The 22,358-nt window shown below is 33.7% G+C and overlaps 1 protein-coding gene across 11 annotated transcripts; it reads right to left on the bottom strand.

Annotated features, from left to right (window-relative positions):
* Positions 1–21,871, bottom strand: LOC105424071 (uncharacterized). Of its 11 annotated transcripts, none has more exons than XR_003096597.2 (4): positions 20,978–21,864; positions 18,276–18,390; positions 17,875–18,124; positions 17,360–17,516 (listed from the first exon to the last, which is right to left on the bottom strand). XR_003096597.2 is itself a non-coding variant. In XM_011634111.3 (2 exons), the coding sequence occupies exons 1-2, from the start codon at positions 21,375–21,377 to the stop codon at positions 4,728–4,730; spliced, it is 591 nt and encodes a 196-aa protein (XP_011632413.2). In that variant the 5' UTR covers positions 21,378–21,871; the 3' UTR covers positions 1–4,727. The 11 variants fall into 11 exon arrangements, 2 of the variants coding, with proteins under 2 accessions (XP_011632413.2, XP_011632414.2); XR_016139579.1 differs by having other exon boundaries at positions 17,875–18,121; XR_016139580.1 differs by having other exon boundaries at positions 17,875–18,052.
* Positions 21,872–22,358: the final 487 nt, after the last annotated feature.

The following is a 22,358-nucleotide window of genomic DNA, read 5'->3' as shown; positions in this document are numbered from 1 at the left end:
TTTTCTTTTTCTTTTTTTGTAACCAGTATTTCAACCCTTTAATGCACACAGAGAAATTTCCGAATAACATTGTAATTCATTTTTTTTATTATTATTATTAAATCAGTTAACTCGAATTCCGTCTCAATTTCTTTACCCTAAAACTTGACCCCGAACTATTCATGGCTCCCTGAGGATCGCACAAAGTCCATCCCTGGTAAAAGAGATTCGGTTCTCTGATCAAAAAACGGACCACCAATAGCGCTGGCGCAGGTAAGGGTTATAACGTCACCGACGCTGACCCGATTCCTGTCCCCTTAACGCGCGTTCGACTCGCGGATCGATTTCATAACGTCATTCTGTGAGAACAGAAAAGATTCCGTGCGTCCACCCGAGTTCTTCTCCTCCTGACAAAAGGTATTACTTTTCCTCCAGAACCTCGGACGTAACACAATAATTTCATATATAATAACGTTTATACAAACTTGGTGTAGCGCGAATGATCAAATCTGCTATAACATAAATATCAAACTTTATTTTTATCTCGCAATGCTTTTGTGTTTTCTTTATTTATTATTATTTTATATTGAATATTTGTTTCTGTATCGAGTACGGTTAACTCTTCTTTCTTGAATGTCACTATTTTGTCCTGTGACTGCTGCGTCTTTTTAGCAGTAGCCGCAGCAGGAAGTGATGACAAAATTTATGACGTCATTATTCTATCGTAGTGCTATCGCAGCACACTAGAATAAATTTCGGAACGGCATTACAGTATTGCCAGTACTGGCAATGAGTTACGTAGTCTGTATGCGGCATACAATGATATATGTTTCCGTCGAAACAATTATAGCTGAAAATGCAGTAATAGCTGCCACAGTGATATGATGATCTGTAGTCTCTCAGTATTTCACAAAGAAAAAAACAAAATTTTCTTCAGATAATACCTATTTAGTACCTTTGAATTTTATTTTTTGCGTAGTATACTCGGTGTACGTTTTACGTAACTTAACCTTTGTAATTTGCATTTATATATTATTGTTTCAATAATTTTCCAACACTTTTCTCTTCACAAAATAGTTAAATAAAATAGTTAATAATTAAATATTTACTTTTTATTATTACGAAATTATTATTAATATTATATTATTAATATTATTATATAATTGAGCTTCATTTAGTGTCTTTCTGCAATGGCCAAATAATATCTTTTGTTTCATAGGAGAGTTAACATCGAGTGAGATTTTGAAGAGAATCATAAGAGAATCATAATTTTTTGAAATAATTCAAACGGAAATTAGAGGTAAATAATTAAAGATATTCATATTATTAAGTTGCTGAATAATTGGCGGTTGCTTGCGGATTTCTCCGATGCACTCGCGAAAGGACAAGCGATCGGCCGGGAATATCCGAGCGGAGGTGGATTACCCTCGCCTTCAGCGATGCGTTCTCTTTAGCGGATGTCGGGGTGGATTTCGAGAGTTAGCAACTGCGTGCCGGTTACCCGTGCGGAACAGAAAATACCTCAACTCGTGTTTTTCTCTTATAATTGCGGAAAAGCAATGGCTCGGAAAGAAAGACAATGCTTGTCGGGACTTTCCAGATGGAAGCGGGCTTCCTTCATCTCGTTTTCTCAGTTTCGTCTCTCGGAGCGGAGCGCTCGTGGGAGCGAGTCTCGATCCAAGGAAATCTAGCTTGATAGAGCGGGGGACGGCTTTTTATATTGCCACGATCCAATATTCAGTCAATTTCGGAACAATTTGGATCGGATGATCGATAATTGATTGTGACCACACGCCGTGAGCGATTAATCGCCGCCACCAACGCTCTAATTAGTTCAACGATCTTTTTATTTCCGGAGTATTTCGGAACTTTGGAGATACTCGGATGTTGTTTTCGCAATCGAGAGCGCGTCTTATCTTCGTGCGTGCCTGGCGGTCTTCGTCCAGATTCGGTAGCGCGGCATGGGACACGTCCCACGCCAACAATACGCGGCCGTCTCGCAATTAATTTCGCGAGCCTAATTTTGAAAGCGATTAAATTGATGCAAAGTGTCTTTTACCTGATGGATCGTCGGTCGGGCACCACTTGGCGGCGGATGGACGGCTGCGGAACGTTGCATAAAAATTTGAGCCGTTATAAAGTAACAATGGTTTAATTTTTCAGATTGAACGTAACTCCAATAAACTAACTGGGTTTAACGATATAGATTACGTAGGGGATGCAATGACCAGGAGAAGTACCACAGGATATTTAATCTTTCTAGGAAACAATTTGATAAGCTAGTGTACAAGGCAACAGCCTGTGGTTGTCCTCTTCTCGAAGCCGAATTTATTGCAGCGACTGAATGCATGAAAGAATTATTGTACCTACAAGAACTACGAATTGACTAATGTAAAGGTATATATTGATTTATTGATGGATAATCAAAGTGCTATACATATTATAAAACACCGAACGTTGAACAAACATAGTAAGCACATTAAGATACGATATAAATTTATTAGTGAGAAAATAAGAGATAAAGCAATAGCAGTCTCATAATGTCCGACAAACGAACAGTTAGCTGATGTTTTGACAAAGCCGTTAAAGAAAGATAAATATGAAAAACTTATCATTAAAATAATAAATTTCAATGCGGAAGATTACTGTAAACCTTAGTTTGTGAGCATAAAAGTTAGAATGTAAGATTGAATCTCACCAAAGAAAAATTTGAGTTTATCCTTGTTGTAATATCTGCGCATAATCTTTATTTTTTGTTCTCTGCTTACTTTCAATAGTAATAATTGCGGTTCAGAGATTAAGGGGAGGTATTGGAGAGAGTAATCTCTGTGTGTGAATTGAGTGAGTGAGACCCGCGAACAAGGCCGAGAAGTGTCGAAAAATATTCTTATATAATACATTTATATAACACATGAGAGATCGTGACTTTTATTATTGCGGACGTACTACAAAAAAAAAGTAAAAGTAAAATCTTAAAAATCAGTGCCTTTCATATGTGTTCACTGGTATTTAGTTTAATAAAAATAGTTCTGAGGAAGACTGTGTCCACTTAAATTCAAGTCTCAAAACCCAGCAACATTTTAAATTAAGCTGTATATTAAGTTTGATGTAATCGCGGAGGCAGATGGATTGAGCAAATTGTAGAACGCGATATATCTTTGCGATACGAAGATCATGGCACGTACATTGTTAAGATAGTGGATGACGTACCGCTTCTTATCATATAGTGTCGCGAGAAGTTTATCTTGCCGCGGGCCTGGTTTATCATGCATCGGACAGAAAGGTAGGTCAGTGTGTCAGTCGTGCAGATGATGCAGATCGACTCGAGATCGACCTCGAGAATATAACCCGTAGGCGAATTCGGAGTGATCGCGCTCGCATCAAAGTTCGCGATGTCTTCAACCCATCGAAATTCGGCGTAGGGTAGCGGTTGACACATCGTCCATCCATACAGATTGTTTACGTCATAGTACATCAAATACGACGACAGTTTCGGCAAGTTGTACGAACGCATGTACGTGTTATTGACCTGTGCATATCTGCCGAAATTGACTGAGGCCACCGCGTATACCGCGCTCGATAAACATAATCACATGTCAGTGAGCAAACTCTAATTTTATGCACGTATGTTTCAGCAAGGCGTCCCATGTGAAACCTGGCAATGTGTAGTAATGCGCGGGATCGAAATTATAACTTTCGATGCAACTTTCGCGGAAATTTTCGAAAACGTCGGCCAATAACAAGACATCGGTTTTTAAATAGAGATTGCGGAACTTGCCTAGGATTTCAATGGAGAACTGCTGCCAGACGTTCGCGGCGTCCGCGTAATCATTCTCCGACCGTATCACTGGTCAACTAGCTATAGAATGGGTGCATCCAGAAGCGCAACGAGCGCAGTGAGCGCTCAGTGATTTTTCGATATGATTGATTCTTGCCTTTAGATCTTCATTAAATCTAAGTGTAAAAACCAATTATGGTGGAGAATTACTGAGCGCTCACTGCGCTCGTTGCGCTTCTGGATGCACCCATTGATTCACGCGGTGATAAGCGCGTGTATTACAGCTTGTCCGCGCGATCCACGTATTCGTAGGGAAACACCTTTATGCGTCAACATGTTAAAATCCTCGTTCGATAACGTGAAAAATTCAAAACATAAAATTTTTAATTTCTCTCTCGTTAGAAAAAAATGCCAATTTATCGAAGCTGGTACTAAAAATTTGTATGAATCGATGAACTGTAGTCGTACGCAATTTCGTGAATCTAATTTCTCGGTAGAATCTTTAACGTGTTTAGTAAATGAAATGTATTTTTTTTTTTTTTATTATCGGCAACACGTCAATTCTACCTTTGAACGCCGTAGCTATTTCCGTGATGACAAAGTGCGTCATAACCGGATAAATTGTGGAAGACTACGGGAATGCAGTATGAATCTTTATAACTTAAATTGCAATTTGAATGCGCGGAACCATGATAACGACCGGTAAGGTGGCAATGATCGCGTATCCCCGTGTCGTCCGACGCAAATGGTTTCTCACAAATGTGACAACGCGTCACGCTATGATGAAGTTTCCTACTATTTTCTTGACAACGTTTCCATGAGAACATTCGCGGATAACAAAATTTTTACTTGAGTATTACTTGTGCCAAGTATTTCGAATTGCCAAACAAACCACGCAACGCAGTCCTCACCGCGCCGAAACTGATACGCTGATACGTCGTCGTACGAGCACCGCACGTCATATTTGATGCTAAAGACTTCGTGCTGATGATAGATGTACGATGCGTCTTCCATCTCCGATTCCGTCCGTCGTAATACGCATTCTAGGGATGGACGATCTTGAATCGATCTTTCTTTTGTATTCGATTTTCGATTTTTTTAAATCGATTTTACAGTTTCGATTAATCCAGTGAATCGATTTTTGAGATAAAAAAATCGATCCTATAAAAATGTAAGATTCTACATTAGTTGACTTTTCGTGTATGGCATCTACATAAATTTATTTGAATAGGTTTTAAGATTTAATGTATTTATCGATTGTAAGCATATCGACAACAATAAAATGTCATATTCAAATTTTATTTTTATTTTAATTCTTAGCAGAATGGATAACTTATAATTAAGATAACGTTTGATGATCTAAGTCTTTGGTAACGCATAATACTGTCTTATGTCGCAAATCTTAACAATATATACAAAGTGTCATTTTATATATTTTTTTAAAACTACATTCAAACATATATATATATCAAATATAAGTAATAAATATATATTAATAAACAAATATTGATGTTTTGTATTCATACAAATATTGTCATTTTATTGTCATTAAAAAAGTGTACTTATTTCAAATAATATATCATGTAGGCTGAGTTTCGATATTCACTGCCAGTATTGAAAACATATAGTTCAGGTCACGTATATTATAGATTTTCAATACCGGCAATGAATTTCAAAACGCAGCCTTTGTAAAAAGATTAAATAAAAAGATCAATCTTTGATGGATCGATTTTTTTGACAGTCAATTTTTTGGTGAACTGATTTTTAAATATCCGATCTAAATCCGATCTAAGTGTCCGATCTAAATTTCAAAAAAATCGATTTCTTTTTTAAAATCGCCCATCCCTAACGCACTCCAAATCCGCGTACGCGGATGAACGGAAGTCGTTCCTTATTCCAGTTGTTCTTTAATTCGAGCTACTTGTCGTCTTCGCTCGCAGTCGGATGGCGCAGTTGTTCACAATCTATTGTATGCGCCTGCAATTTTTCAGATGAATTGAAATAGTGCAGACATCTGCAAAAAAAGGAAAACATGATTTTTTTTAGTATTTAAACAATTATAAAATATTATACAATTTGTTAAAATATATATACGTACCGGTCGCAAAAGTATTTCTTGCATTTTTTTCTGTTTATTTGCGACCTCACAAGATGGGACAGGTTTTTGATGCACGCGAAGTGCTCCGCATTGTCATTGCGCGGATCCCGCAATAAATTTACAGTACAGTAAATTTATCTGTTTCTTCTTATTTGTCAGCTGCATCGGGAGAATTTTCTCCTTGATACCATAGATATTGATGGAGATGTCGTTGAGATGTTCAAACTTTTTAATTTGATTCAACATCACTGGAAACTCAATGTCTTGGAGATTCAAAACCGATGTGTAATGTGGATACGAGAATTTTCGATCTGTATATCTTTCGACTAGAAAGCCGCGACGACCGACCACGCGAAACACGCATTATCCGTTGATCGTACATTGATCACCGCTCTCTTCAATATAATTTCTTGCCGTAACTCGATGTAACATCTCGCGTATAGAGGATTATATTTTATTCACATTTACAGTCAAATTGAGAAGTCGCGACAGCACTGCGACCCACCCACTGTCGCGTTCTTGGAACTCTTCGAGCGATGCTAACGTGGGTTCGATGACGTACTCGTACCACTCATCTACATTTGACACTCGAAAGAATTCACAGTTTCTCGTATTGATACTTTTATTGACGCGTTTATTGCCTGTCACAAACTCACTATTGAACGCGGTGTTCACTTTCACACTATCGTGTCTTTCTATAGCGTTTCGCATTCGCTTGAGCACTGCACCACCAGCGTCTGCCAAAAATCGTCGCGGCTCGATATAGTCCACGTTAATTATCGCACTAGTCAATATACGATTTTCAAACACTGTATCAATCTCGCGCCAAACGAGAGATCCATTGTCTCTATTGATGCTTGCGTATTCGCCACTAAAGTGCACAAAACGTCTTTCTAATTATATCTTTGCACCCGCGAATCGCGCGATCCTCGCCACTACAGATTGTCTATTTCCAACAGTGAGTCGAGAACGCTTAATATAGGCTAAGTTCTTCGAGCGTGGCTGTTCGATGCACTTGTCGCATCGTTGCAACCACGCGAAACATTTCACCAATATAGCGACCTGGCTGCACTGCTCCAGCAGTGCTCGCGTTCCACTGGCTCGAGGTGTTCCATTTTTTCTCTCACATTCGATGGATTCATTAGGTTTCCAAGGCACCTACTGTGATCCTGCGTGCTCAATGAACTATTATATATCATCTGCAATTTCTATGTTCCCTTGTCTAAACCGGAGCGTCATGCGTTTGCAATTTGTTTATCTATTTGTTTATAGCAGCCGGATATATCGGCGCTTCTCTTGACATGCTACGACACATACAGTCGTCAATGCTACTTCTTTGTCTAAATCGGGTTATCAATATCATAAGTCTTCCGAATCGCGATTTGTTTATAGCAGTCGGAGTATCAATGCTTCTCTCTTAATACATCGTGACACGTACGTCGATTTCCACGAAAAGCTATGTTATCGCAGCTTTTCATGATAAAAAATTTAAACACGTCATCGCGCTTTTTTAGTGAACATTTCAGTACATGTTTGATCGTAACAATGAAATTAAATACAAAAAAAAATGAAATATTAGAAAGAGGCGAAGAGGGGGAGAGGGAGCGGGGGAAGGGGGATAACGGTTTGCCATGTCAAAATTTACGAGGATGCGATCAGTCCTCCATCAAACGATCCGCAATGTACTCCGCTCCTCCATCATTTGTACGAACGATCCGTACGCAATGTACTCTGCCAAAGGAAGCAGCGTATCGTACGATGGCGAAACAAAGAAGGAACGTAATGCGTAAGTTTCAACATTTTATTTTTTTCTCTTTTTTGCAACATTATGCAATATTATATACGAGGTTTGATCAAAAAATACGCGAAATTGTTTAATTTCATGGGCTGTACATCCAATTGTCACAATTTTTTTTGTTGTGTTGGTATACTTGTCCCTGACGTATTTTGACATTGGTAGCCATATTGGATGCTTACTTTATTGTTCGCTGTCGAAAAGGTTACACGTGTTTTGGTATGCTCGGCGATTTTTAACTTGTGGAAAAAATGGAACAAAGAATTTGCATTAAATTTTGCTTTAAGAATGGAATAAAGTGCAGCATCGCATTGGAAATGTTGAATGTTGCTTTTGGCGAATCTTCTATGAATAAAACAAGCGTTTACAAATGGTACAAACGTTTTCAAGAGGGCCGTGAAGACATTAAAGATGACGAGTGCTCTGGACATCCCAGTCACATCAACAACCGATGACAACGTCGAAAAAATGAAGAAAATGATTATTGACAATCGCCGAATCATTATCAGAGAGATTGCTGATGATGTTGGCATATCATTTGGCTCATGCCAAGCAATTTTTTTCGGATGTTTTGGGCATGAAACGTGTGGCAGCAAAATTTATTCCGAAATTGTTGAATTTCGATCAAAAGCAGTGCCAAATGAACGTTGCTCAGGAGTTGCTGAATGAAGTTCACGACTATCCAGAACTGCTCAAACAGGTCATAACTGGTGAAACATGGGTGTATGGGTGTATGACGTCGAAACTAAGGCCCAATCGTCCCAATGAAGCTTCCTGAAGAGCCAAAACCGAAAAAAGCTCGTCAAGTTCGATCGAATGTGAAGGTTCTGCTCACAGTGTTCTTCGATTTCAATGGCGTAGTGTACCATGAGTTCTTGCCACCAGGTCGTACGGTCAATAAGGAGTACTACCTGGAAGTTTTACGCCGTTTGCGTGAAGCAATCCGAAGAAAACGTTCGGATTTGTGGCGAAACAATTCATGGCAATTGCACCACGATAATGCACCTGCTCACATTTCACTGCTTGTTCGAATTTTTGGCCAAAAACAACACTGTTATGATATCTCAGCCTCCGTATTCGCCGGACATGGCCCCCTGTGACTTCTTCCTATTCCCGAAGCTGAAAAGAACGCTGAAAATGAAAGAATGACGTTTTGTCAACATTGAAAAGATAAAAGACAGAATCGCTGAAGGAACTAAATGCCATACCGAAAATTGCATTCTAGAAGTGCTTCGAAGATTGGAAAAAGCGCTGGCACAAATGTATTATCTCATAGGGAGTATTTTGAAGGGGACAAAATTAATATCGATGAATAAATAAAGAAAATTTTTTGAGAAAAATGAAAATTCCGCGTATTTTTTTATCAAACCTCGTATTTAATTTTCATTACACAGTATTTCGATGAAGCGTCGCGTGGTGCGCCTATTGAGCAAACGTTACAATGGCCAAGGACTACAAGTTTTTGGAAATTGAAATCAACGATCCACCAAGCTATGTGGAAATCGCAGGAGATCATCAGGAACAGGAACTGATACTGTCTCTCGAAACGTGGAAGGGACTCTATGAGCAGTAATGGAATATCTATAAATTGTTTTGAAACGATTACAAAGACAATTTTATAAGCGTTGGACCGTTAACCGTCAGAGTTTGCCTAATGAATGATGTTACACTCGTACGCCTTGAATCTTTGAACGTATTCATAACGAAGATCGACGCTATGCTGAATGTTTGATCTCGATGTATCGATGTAACGTTCGATCGACTAATCAGATTCGTCGATATGATGTCAAGTATGCGTGATTCTTCAACATCGCGTCTATTGTAACATATCCCGAGAAGATACCAAACACGATACGCGATAGCGATATCTTCAATAGACGTCAACTCGTCGATTGCGAACTGTTAGCTTTAGTTAGTTTTAGTGTAAGAAAAAAATGTGAATAAAAAGTTTCACACTTGAATTAAAATATATTAAATTTGTTTAAAAATAAACATATATAATATACAAAATATACAAAATATGTTTTTTATTCTTTTCTCTCGCCATAAAAATAATTACTCGAAAAAATAATTATTAAGATTCATAATAAGAGAGAGCCGCAACGGAGGGAGAGAGATAGAAGATAGTAGGTATACGCCTACAATAGAAAGAGCATAGCAAAAAAAGAAGATAAATAAAAAAAAAATTCAAAAAATAGTTATAAGATTAAGATTTGTAATAAGAGAGAAAGCGCTGCAACGGGAGAGATAGAAGATAGTAGACCTACAATAGAGAGAGCATAGCGACAAGAGAAGATGAAAAATATACGAGACCATGGTGATGCCGGACACGGCGGGGCGGCGGTGGCGGGCCCTGTGACATTATGTCTACGCGCCCGTGCCGCAATTTGTTTGTCTATTTATTTATATAATCTATTTATAGTTGCCGGATTCTACCATCTTATCTACCCCCCTCCCCCCCGGCGGCACATTTCAAAGGATCACAGTCCCTGCATTCTCCCTTCCCTCTTCTCCGCGCCCACCATTTTCCCCCGCACTCCCCCATTCGCCCTCGGAACCCTATGAGTTTAGAATCTGTATACCCTACTCATAACATTATAAAGATAGAAAAAAATTATGTTACTGATTATTGACTGTTATGATAGTTAAAACCGTATACATTGATTAGACAAGACTATCTGTAGCAAATATTTTAATATCTACAAAATTTGTTTCATATATCCCAATGCGATACTTCCTTTCTTTATAAAAACAATTTTTTTATTAATAAATTTTTTTATTAATAAAAACATTATTTAATATGTGAATCTTTATTGTTGATATTTTATTATTTATTTTATAGGAGATATTGTACTTTTTGACATTTTATCAAGAGACATTAATTCAGAAAAATTCGTAAAAATCGAGTTAGAGAATATTAATTAGTAAATCATTTGGAGTTAGTAAATCATTTGGAAATCCCTTAGATGGAATTAAGTATACACCAACCAATATTGTTATATATAAAAGACCCATTTTAACTAAAATCATACAAACAATAGGGCATTATACGACACTGTACTTAAAAATTGGATGAATATGATAGAATACGATTTGCAAAAAAAAAAATATTAAAGAAAAATCTATTATAACAGCTGCGTTGTTAATTTATAGTGTAACGGTACGTCCCTGTGCGGTGTAATTATTATTTCGGATTAGTGGCAAGGACGTGGAGCGGGAGCTCGGAGAGGCTCGTCGGATGTCGGGATTCGGTAAAGAATTGCAGATGCTAGAGTTTTTAATTAACAATAAATTAAAACAGTTTATTTTAATTTACGAAGTTAAAATTACAAAGCATTGTTGTGAATCGCTTGTTGTTAGTGACGTGACGCCGTTCGCATATATTCGTTGTTTCGTATCAATTTGTGTATTTCGTAGAAAGATTGTATACGGAATGCGGACGTGTATATTCGCGAAATAGCGCGTGGGTCGGCGACGCAGCGCGTTGCTAGGCAACTGGGTCCGCGTGTTGCCAAGCAATCGGATGGGTTAGTTGCTAGGCAACCGAAAACGCTTTCGTGACACGTGTTTTCGTGTTGACGAGACACTCGTCGAGGAGAGAATATCGAGAATACTTGGTATTCGGCACAACGAGAACACTTGTTGCATGGAGTAAAAATTCGAGAACGCTCGAATCTCGAAGGTGTAGGACAAAAATGCTTATTGTTTAGAAAGAATATCTGAGAACTCAGACATTCGTGCGGGATAAACAAGAACACTCGTTGTCTGCATGAAATATTCCAGAACGTTCGAATGTTGAGTTTGGAGAAACGAAAACGCTCGTTTGTGTCGAAAATTCGCCAACGCTCAGATTATTCGGATAGAAAAACGAGAACACTCGTTGTTTTATTTTCGTCTTGTTTTATTTATTTTTTTATGTATAATAAAAATATTAATGTAGTATTTATTAAATACATGGAAATCTAAAATGTATTATATTAAAATTATGTAATTTGACACACAGACAAAGCTTTTTCTATCATTATTTACAGTTTCTTTTTTTTTTAATTTACCTAAACATATGATTCTTGCCTTTGTCTTTATTTCCAGCATTTGGACAATTAATATTTTACAATATCTCGGCATTTTTTAAGAAATTGTCTTAAAATATATTTATTTAAAATAGTGCTTTTAACCTTCTAGTAAATATAATTCTTTTGACATTTTTGAAAAAATTGAATATACACTTAAGAACCAATCATAGAGAGGCTGATCATATGACTGTTTTGTCATCTCTTATACTTGAGATTCCTATACTGCGCATCCATTTCGCGCAGGCATCACTTGTACATAAGGGAAAAAATAGGAGTAGTTAGCAGTCTAGTGTAATATAGAAGTTTGTGGTGACGAACCACCGCGCGCGTTTCGCTCGGTTAGTGTCAGTGTACTTCGGCAGATTTCGGGCGGCTCGGCTGGTGTTCGTCGCGGCGCGCACTTATCAACGGAACGTCAAAACGCTCCATTACAATAATATTTAAATTTCTAAACATTATAAGTTAACTTTTTAACAATTTTGTAACAATAAAATTTCTGTTAATTTTAATTAACTGTTTATTAGTAATTAATTAGTAATTGTTTATTATAATAAAATATAATTATAACAACATAATCATCAAAAAATATATATCTAATTCCTTCAATCGTGTACTTAATTTTTAACTCCAAGCTCATAACAAATAAACAATAAATTGTAAAACTTTTAAAGATTAACCTTATAATTTTGGAAGTAAATGTATATTTCTAATCCTACCATTTTACTGTATACAAGGAGTGGGGTATTTAAAAAGTTATAAATTGATATCTTTCAAAATACGCTTTATAGCAAAAAATGTTTCAGACTAACGTTATATGGTTTCGAGGAAACATAAGATTGTACCATTGGTTTGACATTGGGAGAATGTGACAAGAAATGACGAGGGTAAATTAAAAACTTTATATTTCAATGGTATAAATTACTGTGCGTCAAATAAAAGTAGTATAGTCAATAAAAATAGTATTGTTCAATTCTGCTAAAAAGGAAGAATACTTTACTCTTGACGCCATCAAGCGTTAGGAATGGTTGCGAAAGGAAGAGCAAGGGTACAAACTTTATTTCGTTGGTACAAATTATTGCGCATCGAATAAGATAAGTTATCGTTTGATTCTGCTGAAAAAGAAGAATATCTTACTTTTAAACTAACAGAGATTGGAGGTGGCTTCCGAAAAAACGGCAATACAAAATCTGAAATTTTATATTTTAGTAATACATATCATAGGACTTCGAATATAGTAGTAGAGATTGTTTCTGCTTGTGGCGAAAGATACTTTATTCTTACCGCTGGTAAACTTGAATTAAATTGGGGATTATTTCGATAGGAATGGACCGACAGGAATATTTTAACTTTTTCTGTGTAACACAAATTCAGCATTTTGCATTCCCATACTCGTTTTCTTTTCTTTCTTTTCTTTGATGTAATCCTGCTAACTTAATATTAAGCTAGTAACGCCACGTTTTTTTCCGTATAGGACAAAATACAAAAGTATCATTAGTAATACAAATTAGTACAAAATAGATACTGAATAGGTCCGGTTTGATTTTGCTGATTTAATCCTACTAGCTTGATAGAAATTCTAAAAAAAAGTCAATTTAATGAATGTTTTAAAATGGAACTTCCTGTGCGTGCGTGCGTGCGTGCGTGCGTGTGTGTGTGTGTGCGTGCGCGCGTGCGTATTTGCGCGCGCGCGCGCGCGCGTGTGTGTGTGTGTGTGTGTGTGTGTGTGTGTGTGTGTGCATGTGCGTGTATATGTGTGTGGTGTGTGTACACAGGGTGTTTCATTTTAAGTGTTATGGTCGATTATCTCGCGAATCGATGATTTTATTGAAAAATTTTTCGAACAAAAGTTGCATAGCTTGAAGGGGGACACATGATGGAAATATGGACTTGATCTTGTCAAAATCAGATTAAGGTCATTAATGTTTTTTTAAATGGAAACCCCTATTTTTTATTACATATTCTTGTAGCTTATCTTGAGAGCTTCCAAAACCCTATAATAAAGTTACTTTTCGTTAAGTACTTGTTAAGTTATAAGGCAAGAGCGATCACTGATCCGGCCAACTAAGGCAAGACCAATCACTGATCCGGCCAACTAAAGCGCATGCGTACATGAATAACGCCGGCGATATCCGGTACGTTGTAACTTTCAAGCTTCATAACTCGGAAAGTTAGTTGGCCGGATCAGTGATTGATCTTGCCTTAGTTGGCCGGATCAGTGATCGCTCTTGCCTTATAACTTAACAAGTACTTAACGAAAAGTAATTTTATTATAGAGTTTTGGAAAGCTCTCGAGATAAGTTACAAGAATATGTAATAAAAAATAGGGGTTTCCATTTAAAAAAACATTAATGATTTAATCTGATCTTAATCTGATTTTGACAACGTCACTCAAGGTCAAGTCCATATTTCCATTATGTATCCCTCTTTAAGCTAAGCAACTTTTGTTCGAAAAATTTTTCAATAAAATCATCGATTCGCGAGATAATCAACTGTCACTTAAAATGAAACATCCTGTATATACGTATATATATCGCATCAAACAATCTAATGGCACGCACGCACGCACGCACGCACGCACGCACGCACGCACGCACGCACGCACGCACGCACGCACGCACGCACGCACGCACGCACGCACGCACGCACGCACGCACGCACGCACGCACGCACGCACGCACGCACGCACGCACGCACGCACGCACGCACGCACGCACGCACGCACGCACGCACGCACGTACGCACGCACGCACGCACGCACGCACATATATATGTATATATATATATATGTATATATATATATATATATATATATATATATATATATATATATATTAGAATATACATATATACATGTCAATCCCCACGACCATGCATTTTCTCGTCTTTCCAATGCTTCTATCAGCTGAATTACCGATTACTGATTACTGACTATTGAGTATCGTATTCACGAAAACTTTTGATCAGCATCACATAAATGAATATTTCCCAAAGTTTCAAACAATTTGACCAAACAGCTTTTCGTCGTACTATTGCGTAGAGGTCCTTTATAACATTTAATTTTGCTTATAGCACGCTGTATATTTACAAAATATTCGATTTTAAATGCCTATTTCAAATATCTGTTGAACAATGCATTTCAAATAAAAATATGTCATATAAGAATTACAGAATTTTAAGGAGACATAATAATAATATTGATTCATTCGCAATGTCATCTATTTTTCAAATAAAATTATATATTTTTTGCAAAGTTAGGAAGTAACTTGTAACAGCGCTATTTGTAACATTTGTCGTTATCGTTACACTTTTTTGATAATAGACTGGTAATGATGTTATTTTTTTTTAATAACTAATGGAAACGCAATTACATTTTTTCAATAACGATAACGAATTTAAGTTATTTTCATTGTAACTTTTTACATTTTGAACCTATTTATGACAAAATTTTTATATATTTGATGTTCACTCTTCGATCGACATTCATTCAGCTCTATTGTTGTATTTAAAAATCGTTTTAAGAATAGTTTTAAAAATAGTTTATCATAAACCAATTACAAAGACAGATTTCAATACAGACAATAAATGCTTTTTAAAAATTTTTAAACAGAGAATTGAGCATAAAGAAATGTAAAATGTAAAATTGTTGTAACAATAATGATAATTAGCCGATATATGTTTCAAACAAATAGACAATAGATGGCTTCTATCGGCAGACTGGGTCTTCGTATCGAATAATTTTTACTTTTCTGAATTTCAAGACAAAGTTTATCGCAAACTATGTGTCGTTAATTCAACGATTTTGCAACGTAATCTATTCAAAGGTAAATTCACCCCTTCCCTATTAAATTGATAATAAAATTTGAAATCGATTAATCTCCGATTATTGAAAATTTTATTATGAAAAATATTATCCCAGCCAGAAATCGAACTTGGATCGCTCGCTCAACGCGCGAATGTTTTATCCATTCGACCATTGAGGCATAATAATATTTATCGTAATAATCGGATAATTTTGAAAGAACTAGGTGAATTTAGATTGTTCATTTGTTTAAAATTATTGTGTTTATGATTTTAATAAAAACCATATCTTTTGTATTTGGATTTGAAGTATTTTAAAATCTTAAATTTTTTAAATCTTGCGAATTTAAGAGAAAAAATTTTGTGTTTACATTGATAATTTAACAAAAAATATGAGAAAATTTTATTTTTTATTTAATCTAATCTTTTAGTAAAAGTAGTTTTAAAAAAAGTAACAAAAAAGTAATTGTCCCTGTTTATGTAGATATAATAATAATGAGTTCGAAATTATTCTAGTTCTCACTAATGATGATAACTAGTTACTTTTTTGACTCTAGTTTGACTGTAACAAATAACAATAACGAGTTACTTTTAAAAAATAACTTTTCCCTAACTTTTATTACGTAATATGCAGGGTTGTGAAGTAACTCGTTACTTGTAACGAAGTTACAGTCAGAGTTACTTTTTTTCAATAACTATAACTTAACTTCGTTCCTTTTTTTCATTTGTAACTGTAACTTAACTTAATTAAATTTTTTTTAGTAACTAATAACTATTTTAATAGTTACTTTCATCGTTACTTTATATATTTCAAATTTATTTGTCATTTAGTGCTATTGTGTCATTCTATCCTTGTTTTATATTTAAAAAATAAAGTGACAATGGCTACGTTCAGTAGAGAAAGCAATTTTGCAACTGTTGTAAAAATCCTTGAAATGATGGATTTTTGTTAGTTTCTTCCTTAGTTTCTTATGAATCTAAATGCATAAACTAATCACATTTAAGAATCACAGTTGCTCTTACACAGTTGTAAAGCTATTTAAGTTGAACACAGTCAATACCACTGACAGCCTGCTTCTCACACTTTTTGGTTATGTTCGAAAACATAATCAAATTGATTACTCTACCTAATTGATTACCCATTTGATTACCCTACGTATCATTTTATTTTTGTTTTTCACCGAATTTTAAACAAAAATAAAATGATGCGTAGGAGCACTCGGATCGGATGTTTCCGAACTTAGTCTTGTAACCAATGTAATTGGTTAGATGTAAAATAAGAACCAATCAAATTCGATTGCTATAATAAATTAAAGTTTTCAAAATCTCGCTTAATGTCGTTGCAATCAGACCTTAGAAATATATTACAAGAAATATATTAGAATATAAGATTTTTATTTTTATTTAAAATAGCAATGCACGAAACATTACAGGAAGTAAACAGAGAAGTAACTAAAAAATTACGACTCGTTACTTTTTGAGTAAATATAATTGTAAGATGTTATTTTTTTAAATCAATAACTTGTAATTTGTAACTAGTTATTTTTTCAAAGAAAAGAACTATAACTGTAACTAGTTATTTTTACAAGGTAACTTTCTCAACCCTGGTAATATGATGTCTCGAGTTCTAGATAAAAAAATATTATATAAGTTACGAATGCCAAAAAGTCAATAATCTATGAGATGTTTTATATTTCATCCTCGCATATTCTGATATAAAATATAAAATATTTCGTAAATTATTCATTTTTTTATAACTACATATTAAGGAGGTATTTTAGTGTAACAGATGTTTTTTCTGCATCGTTTTATAATTTTTCATAAAAGATCCGTAAAAGTTTTTGATATTAGAATTTTTCCTACATATTTATTAATATTTAGAGTATGTTTATAAATTTTTTGATAGAAAAAAATGCGAATTATCCATAATTAACTGCTTTGTAGTGAACAATGAAAAGAAAGTGCTTGCGTGATGTCCACGATGGTTCTGCTCATCTGAAACAAAGAAAATTAATTGATTCTTAATTAGTATTATTTTGGCTATAATAGGTACTAGAATAAAAGAAAAATATCGAAATTAAAAGAATGATGATCACTTTGGAAATTAGGTTTTAATTTTTGCAAATTTTTTTATCTTTAAAAATCTGTAAAATGGAAAATTTTAACATACTCATGGTAGGGACAATAGCAATATATGTGCTGAAAATGTACGCATAAATTAAGCTCAATTGGTCGACCTTGAGATATGAACATTAGTTCAAAAAATACGGTTTCGAGGAAAAGATGTTTGAAGTTTTGCGATTGAACAGAAAGAAAACTTTACAGAACTTTACAGAAAGAAAACTTTACTCACCATTAATCAGCCAGTTCAGGACCATAGAGGGGGGGCCCTGTTCTTATTCGAACAAATCCTCCTCAGCTGATATTTTTTTCCGGCGATCGATTCTGACTTGTTTAGCGAAATCACTCGAGTGTCGCTCCGAACAGCAGATGTAAGTATCATTCTGGGAGTTCACAAACATTTTCGCTTGCTGTTCAATAGTTATTCCCATTATTGTCGTTAATTTTAAAATGCAAAAATCCTTCATTATATATAATTACTGCTAAAAAAGTAGCGATTTCAACATTTTTTAATCTAGAATGTATTTGTTTTGAAATGTATATGTTTTGGAGCAGTCCAAATTAATATCAAGGATTTTTATAACAGTTGAAATGAATTTAAAGATTCATGTTGTTATTTTAACTAACTCTAACCTTCTAAAAATAGCAGTCATATGAATCTTTTCCGAGATAGATCTGCCGAAACGATATTATTGTGCGTCGCCTTCCCGCTTGGCAAGTGTAAACCTATCACTTCCAGTCGCTGTAACTTACTTAGTAAATTTTACGAATTGAAGTAAATCCTTTTGTATACATATATTTGCTATACATATATTTGCAGAAAATGTAAAAAAATTCGAGGTTTTTACATTTAGAACCATTACATCAGAATACCTCTTAATATTTTTATGCAGAATAATGAGATAAATCAATTAATGTAAAGAAGGCACATAGATGGTTTAAAAAAATTACGTAATTAGCAATATGCAAATACATACTTTTTTTTAAAGACAACTACATGCCTTTTCTACACTAAATAATTATTAAAATAAAAAAATTAATAATTTATAAGATAGTTTGTATTATATATCAGAATAAAATATAAAATATCTCGTAAACTATTAACTTTTTAATATTTGTATATTAATACTTGTATATCTAAACTAACTAGGAGAATATTACATAACAAAAATATGATTCCATTTTAAAAAATAGCGACTATGAAATTTCGACATTGGTGCTTTCTGTAAATAAATCAATAATCATATAACATCCTGGACACTCTACGATTTTTAGCTAAAACATTTTTGTTCTTTTTCTTAAACTTAAGGATTCTGAAATGTCTAGTGAATTTATTAAAATGAAATATATACATGTACGAATGCGTGCATGCATGTGCTGGCATATGCACGTATATATGTTGCTTGAAAAAAATGTCACATTTTTTAAATATCTATTTATATAGGTAGAAATAATAAATACAAAATTACAATTCTTTGAAATTATAAATACATTACACAATCGCATCTATGAGACTGCAAATCTTAAAAAAATGCAGGAAAAAGTAAAATTTGAACCTACAATATGCAAGTCTGGCTTATTAATCTGTTGCATTACGCTCTACGTTACGATCATTTGTTGAAAATCTGTCTTTTTAATATATTACATGAGAAATACAAAATTACAAATTTTAAACTAATTTTTCTCGCAAAAAAAGTTGTACATGAGAAATACAAAATTACAAATTTTAAACTAATTTTTCTCGCAAAAAAGTTGTATCAATTGATTTTGCTATTAACTAGTAAGGACGTATTACAATATATGCTCATTAAAATCAGTTCATCAGAAGACAAATTTTAGTAATCTTATACTAATAAAAACATAAAAATATAACATAAATACACATAAATCACAGATGAATTAAATTTTGATTCATTACACTATTGGACATATTAAATTCTTGCTGTATATACATTCAACTTGTTACATGTAATTTTTGTTTAATTGCATTAATATTGTATCCATTTTTAACAATTTTTTTTAATAATGTTTAAATATACTTAACTAATTATGTGCATTTATTTCACATCCATCTTGGAATAATTAATTTTTAAATAAATATTTTTAAACTTTTATTGCATATACTCTTAAAGTTTAAACTTTGTGGATTATTTTAAAACTTTAATTTTTCAGATTCGTTAAATATTTAGACATCCAATAGCATATACTTTCATATGTACTAGATGTATTTTTTTAAACTTTGCTGTATATCTTTTTGGATATATATTAAATTATTACATATACTTTTTATTTTCAATACATATGCTTTATGAGTTTAATATACTTAACATATCCTTTGCACTTTTGTTAACTATTCAAACACTTATCAATATTATTTAATGTTGATAAGTTATATATATGATAATAATAGATTTTTACTAAGTTATTTAAATTTCTATTAGAGATTTTGATAGATCCAATAACTTCAAAATATTATACTTGTAAATATTGTGTATGTTTTAAGAATTAAATATATATAAAGTGCATGTGTATTTTTTATTCTTAGAAATTTTATTACTTTGCTAACTCTTTGATCGATTATTCATTTATATTACATGTAATAAAAATGAAGTCTTCACAATTTTATTATTTTTAGTTTTTGTTTTATTTAATTGTTTCATATGATGGAAATATTTTGTACTGAAATTCTCTCTCAGTTGATCCTATTTCATTATTATTTCAAAACTTTTATTACTCACGAAATAGACATAGTCACAAGTCACAATAAAAGAAAAAAAAAATAAGAAACAAAAAATGCAAGAGAGTAATATAAGTTCCATTACACTAGTATATTGCAATGAATATTAGTTAGCATTTAGTAATTAATAATTTTATTCAGTCAACTGACATCAAAACATTTAGCACTTTTTATTAATAAACATAGTTAAGATTAAATATATAATTTACATATCATTTACAGCTGATTCTCATTAGCCTGACTACTGTTCAAAATTAAGATTTATGTTGGAATATATTCGGCAATTTTTTAATAACTTTCACTTCACTTCAATTTTATAATGTACTTGTCCTTATGAAATTTAATGTAATACTATGAAATATAAGAAAAGTTAAATGAAGAGATTGTTAAAATTTTTTGAAATATTATATATTATTAAATTTATTGGAAAACTGTGTAGATTGATACAATAATAATGAAATAGCATCAATTAAGAGAAAATTTCAACAAAATATTTTCATCAGGATAGAATAATTCTTTAAATTTTTTTCCCACCTGTTGTCGAATATCTTGTATATAAAACTGTTTCAATATCAAACTATCATTTAACAATACATACCTAAAAGAAAGCCAGTGTTGGAGCGTCCTTCGCGACATTGCACCATCGCCAATGATGAACGCAAATAATATTCAGCCAATGATAAATGTTTTTGGCTGGTTTCAACCTCCAAGGCGGTGCACTCAGCAAGTCGTAAAAATGTATAAGAAATGCCTGATGCACCAACGTATATTCCGCCATCAGTTTCCGCACGCTCAGGTGGTTCCTTGTCAACAATACGTTGCAAGATCTTGCGTAGATTATCTTTAGCAATACGCCGGCTATCATCAATCTCGCGTTGCATCGACAATACGTCGCTAATAATTTCTTCTTCACGCTCACAATACTTATTCACAAAATATCTGGATCGTCGCGACATAGTGTTGAAGAAGTTTTTATCGTACTTTCTAATGCAGCACATTAAACAACATATGTACGTCTAGTCGATTTTTTTTTTTTTTCTTTGCCAATTGATGTTGCCGGGCGAGAACGGATAAGTGCTTTCAACCTCTCTCGGGCTACAGCACAGGTTCGCTATTTTCTCTTATCTCGTTTTTCTTTTTATTAAATTACTTTTAACTCTTTAATCCACTTGAGGTTCTTCGTCTTAATTTGTGTATAAGTTCTCACAAGAAACTCTCAAAAATTTGTGAAACAATATATGGAGCGAGGGTTAGGTTTGAACCTGCTAGCCTTTATGTATAGTTGATATGTATTGAGATTACAATATTTCCTTGGACCGCACCATTCCAGAAATAACTAGTGAACGTATACTAAGAAAAATGAAATGTCTCTGTATATAAGATGGGCAACAATAGAGTATTTAGTAAAAGCCATTGCGTGAAAAAATTTTAGTGATAATCGTAAGGTCGTAAGCGACCAACTACAATCGATTATTTTTAAATTGTAACGAGAATAATTGATTCTGATTGGTCAATTTGCTTATGATCTTACGATTATGATTAACATTTTTTCACGTGCAATGGCCTTAAGAGTCTGGCCATCAGAAACTCGATTTTGAAGCGTTTTGATTGGCCATTTTTTCTCTAATTTAAGAAAAGGTAGCTTTAGCGCAAGCGTATGAAATAATGGACATACATAACCTCAGAAAAACTTACGAAACGTATATCGGTTCGAATTATTCAGACAGATTCTATTTTTCGTAGATTATGACACAATTCTTTTTCTTTAATAAAATCTTAATAAAATTATTTTTAAATAACGTATGTCTTTATAGAAATCGAATGCTGAAAAGTAATGATTGATTACTCAATTTGAATATTAAAAATAATATTATTTGCTTTTAATATTCAAAATAAGTAATTTCTAATATTATATTGGCCAGTAATTACATTTTTACAGTGATGTAACAATGATGTAACATGTAACCAATGATAAGTAC

Source organism: Pogonomyrmex barbatus, unplaced genomic scaffold (genome assembly GCF_055798465.1).
Source record: "Pogonomyrmex barbatus isolate J1 unplaced genomic scaffold, ASM5579846v1 scaffold23, whole genome shotgun sequence".
NCBI lineage: Eukaryota > Metazoa > Arthropoda > Insecta > Hymenoptera > Formicidae > Pogonomyrmex > Pogonomyrmex barbatus.
The sequence above is the reverse complement of the archived record's forward strand: the minus strand, read 5'-3'. Positions and strand labels throughout refer to the sequence as shown.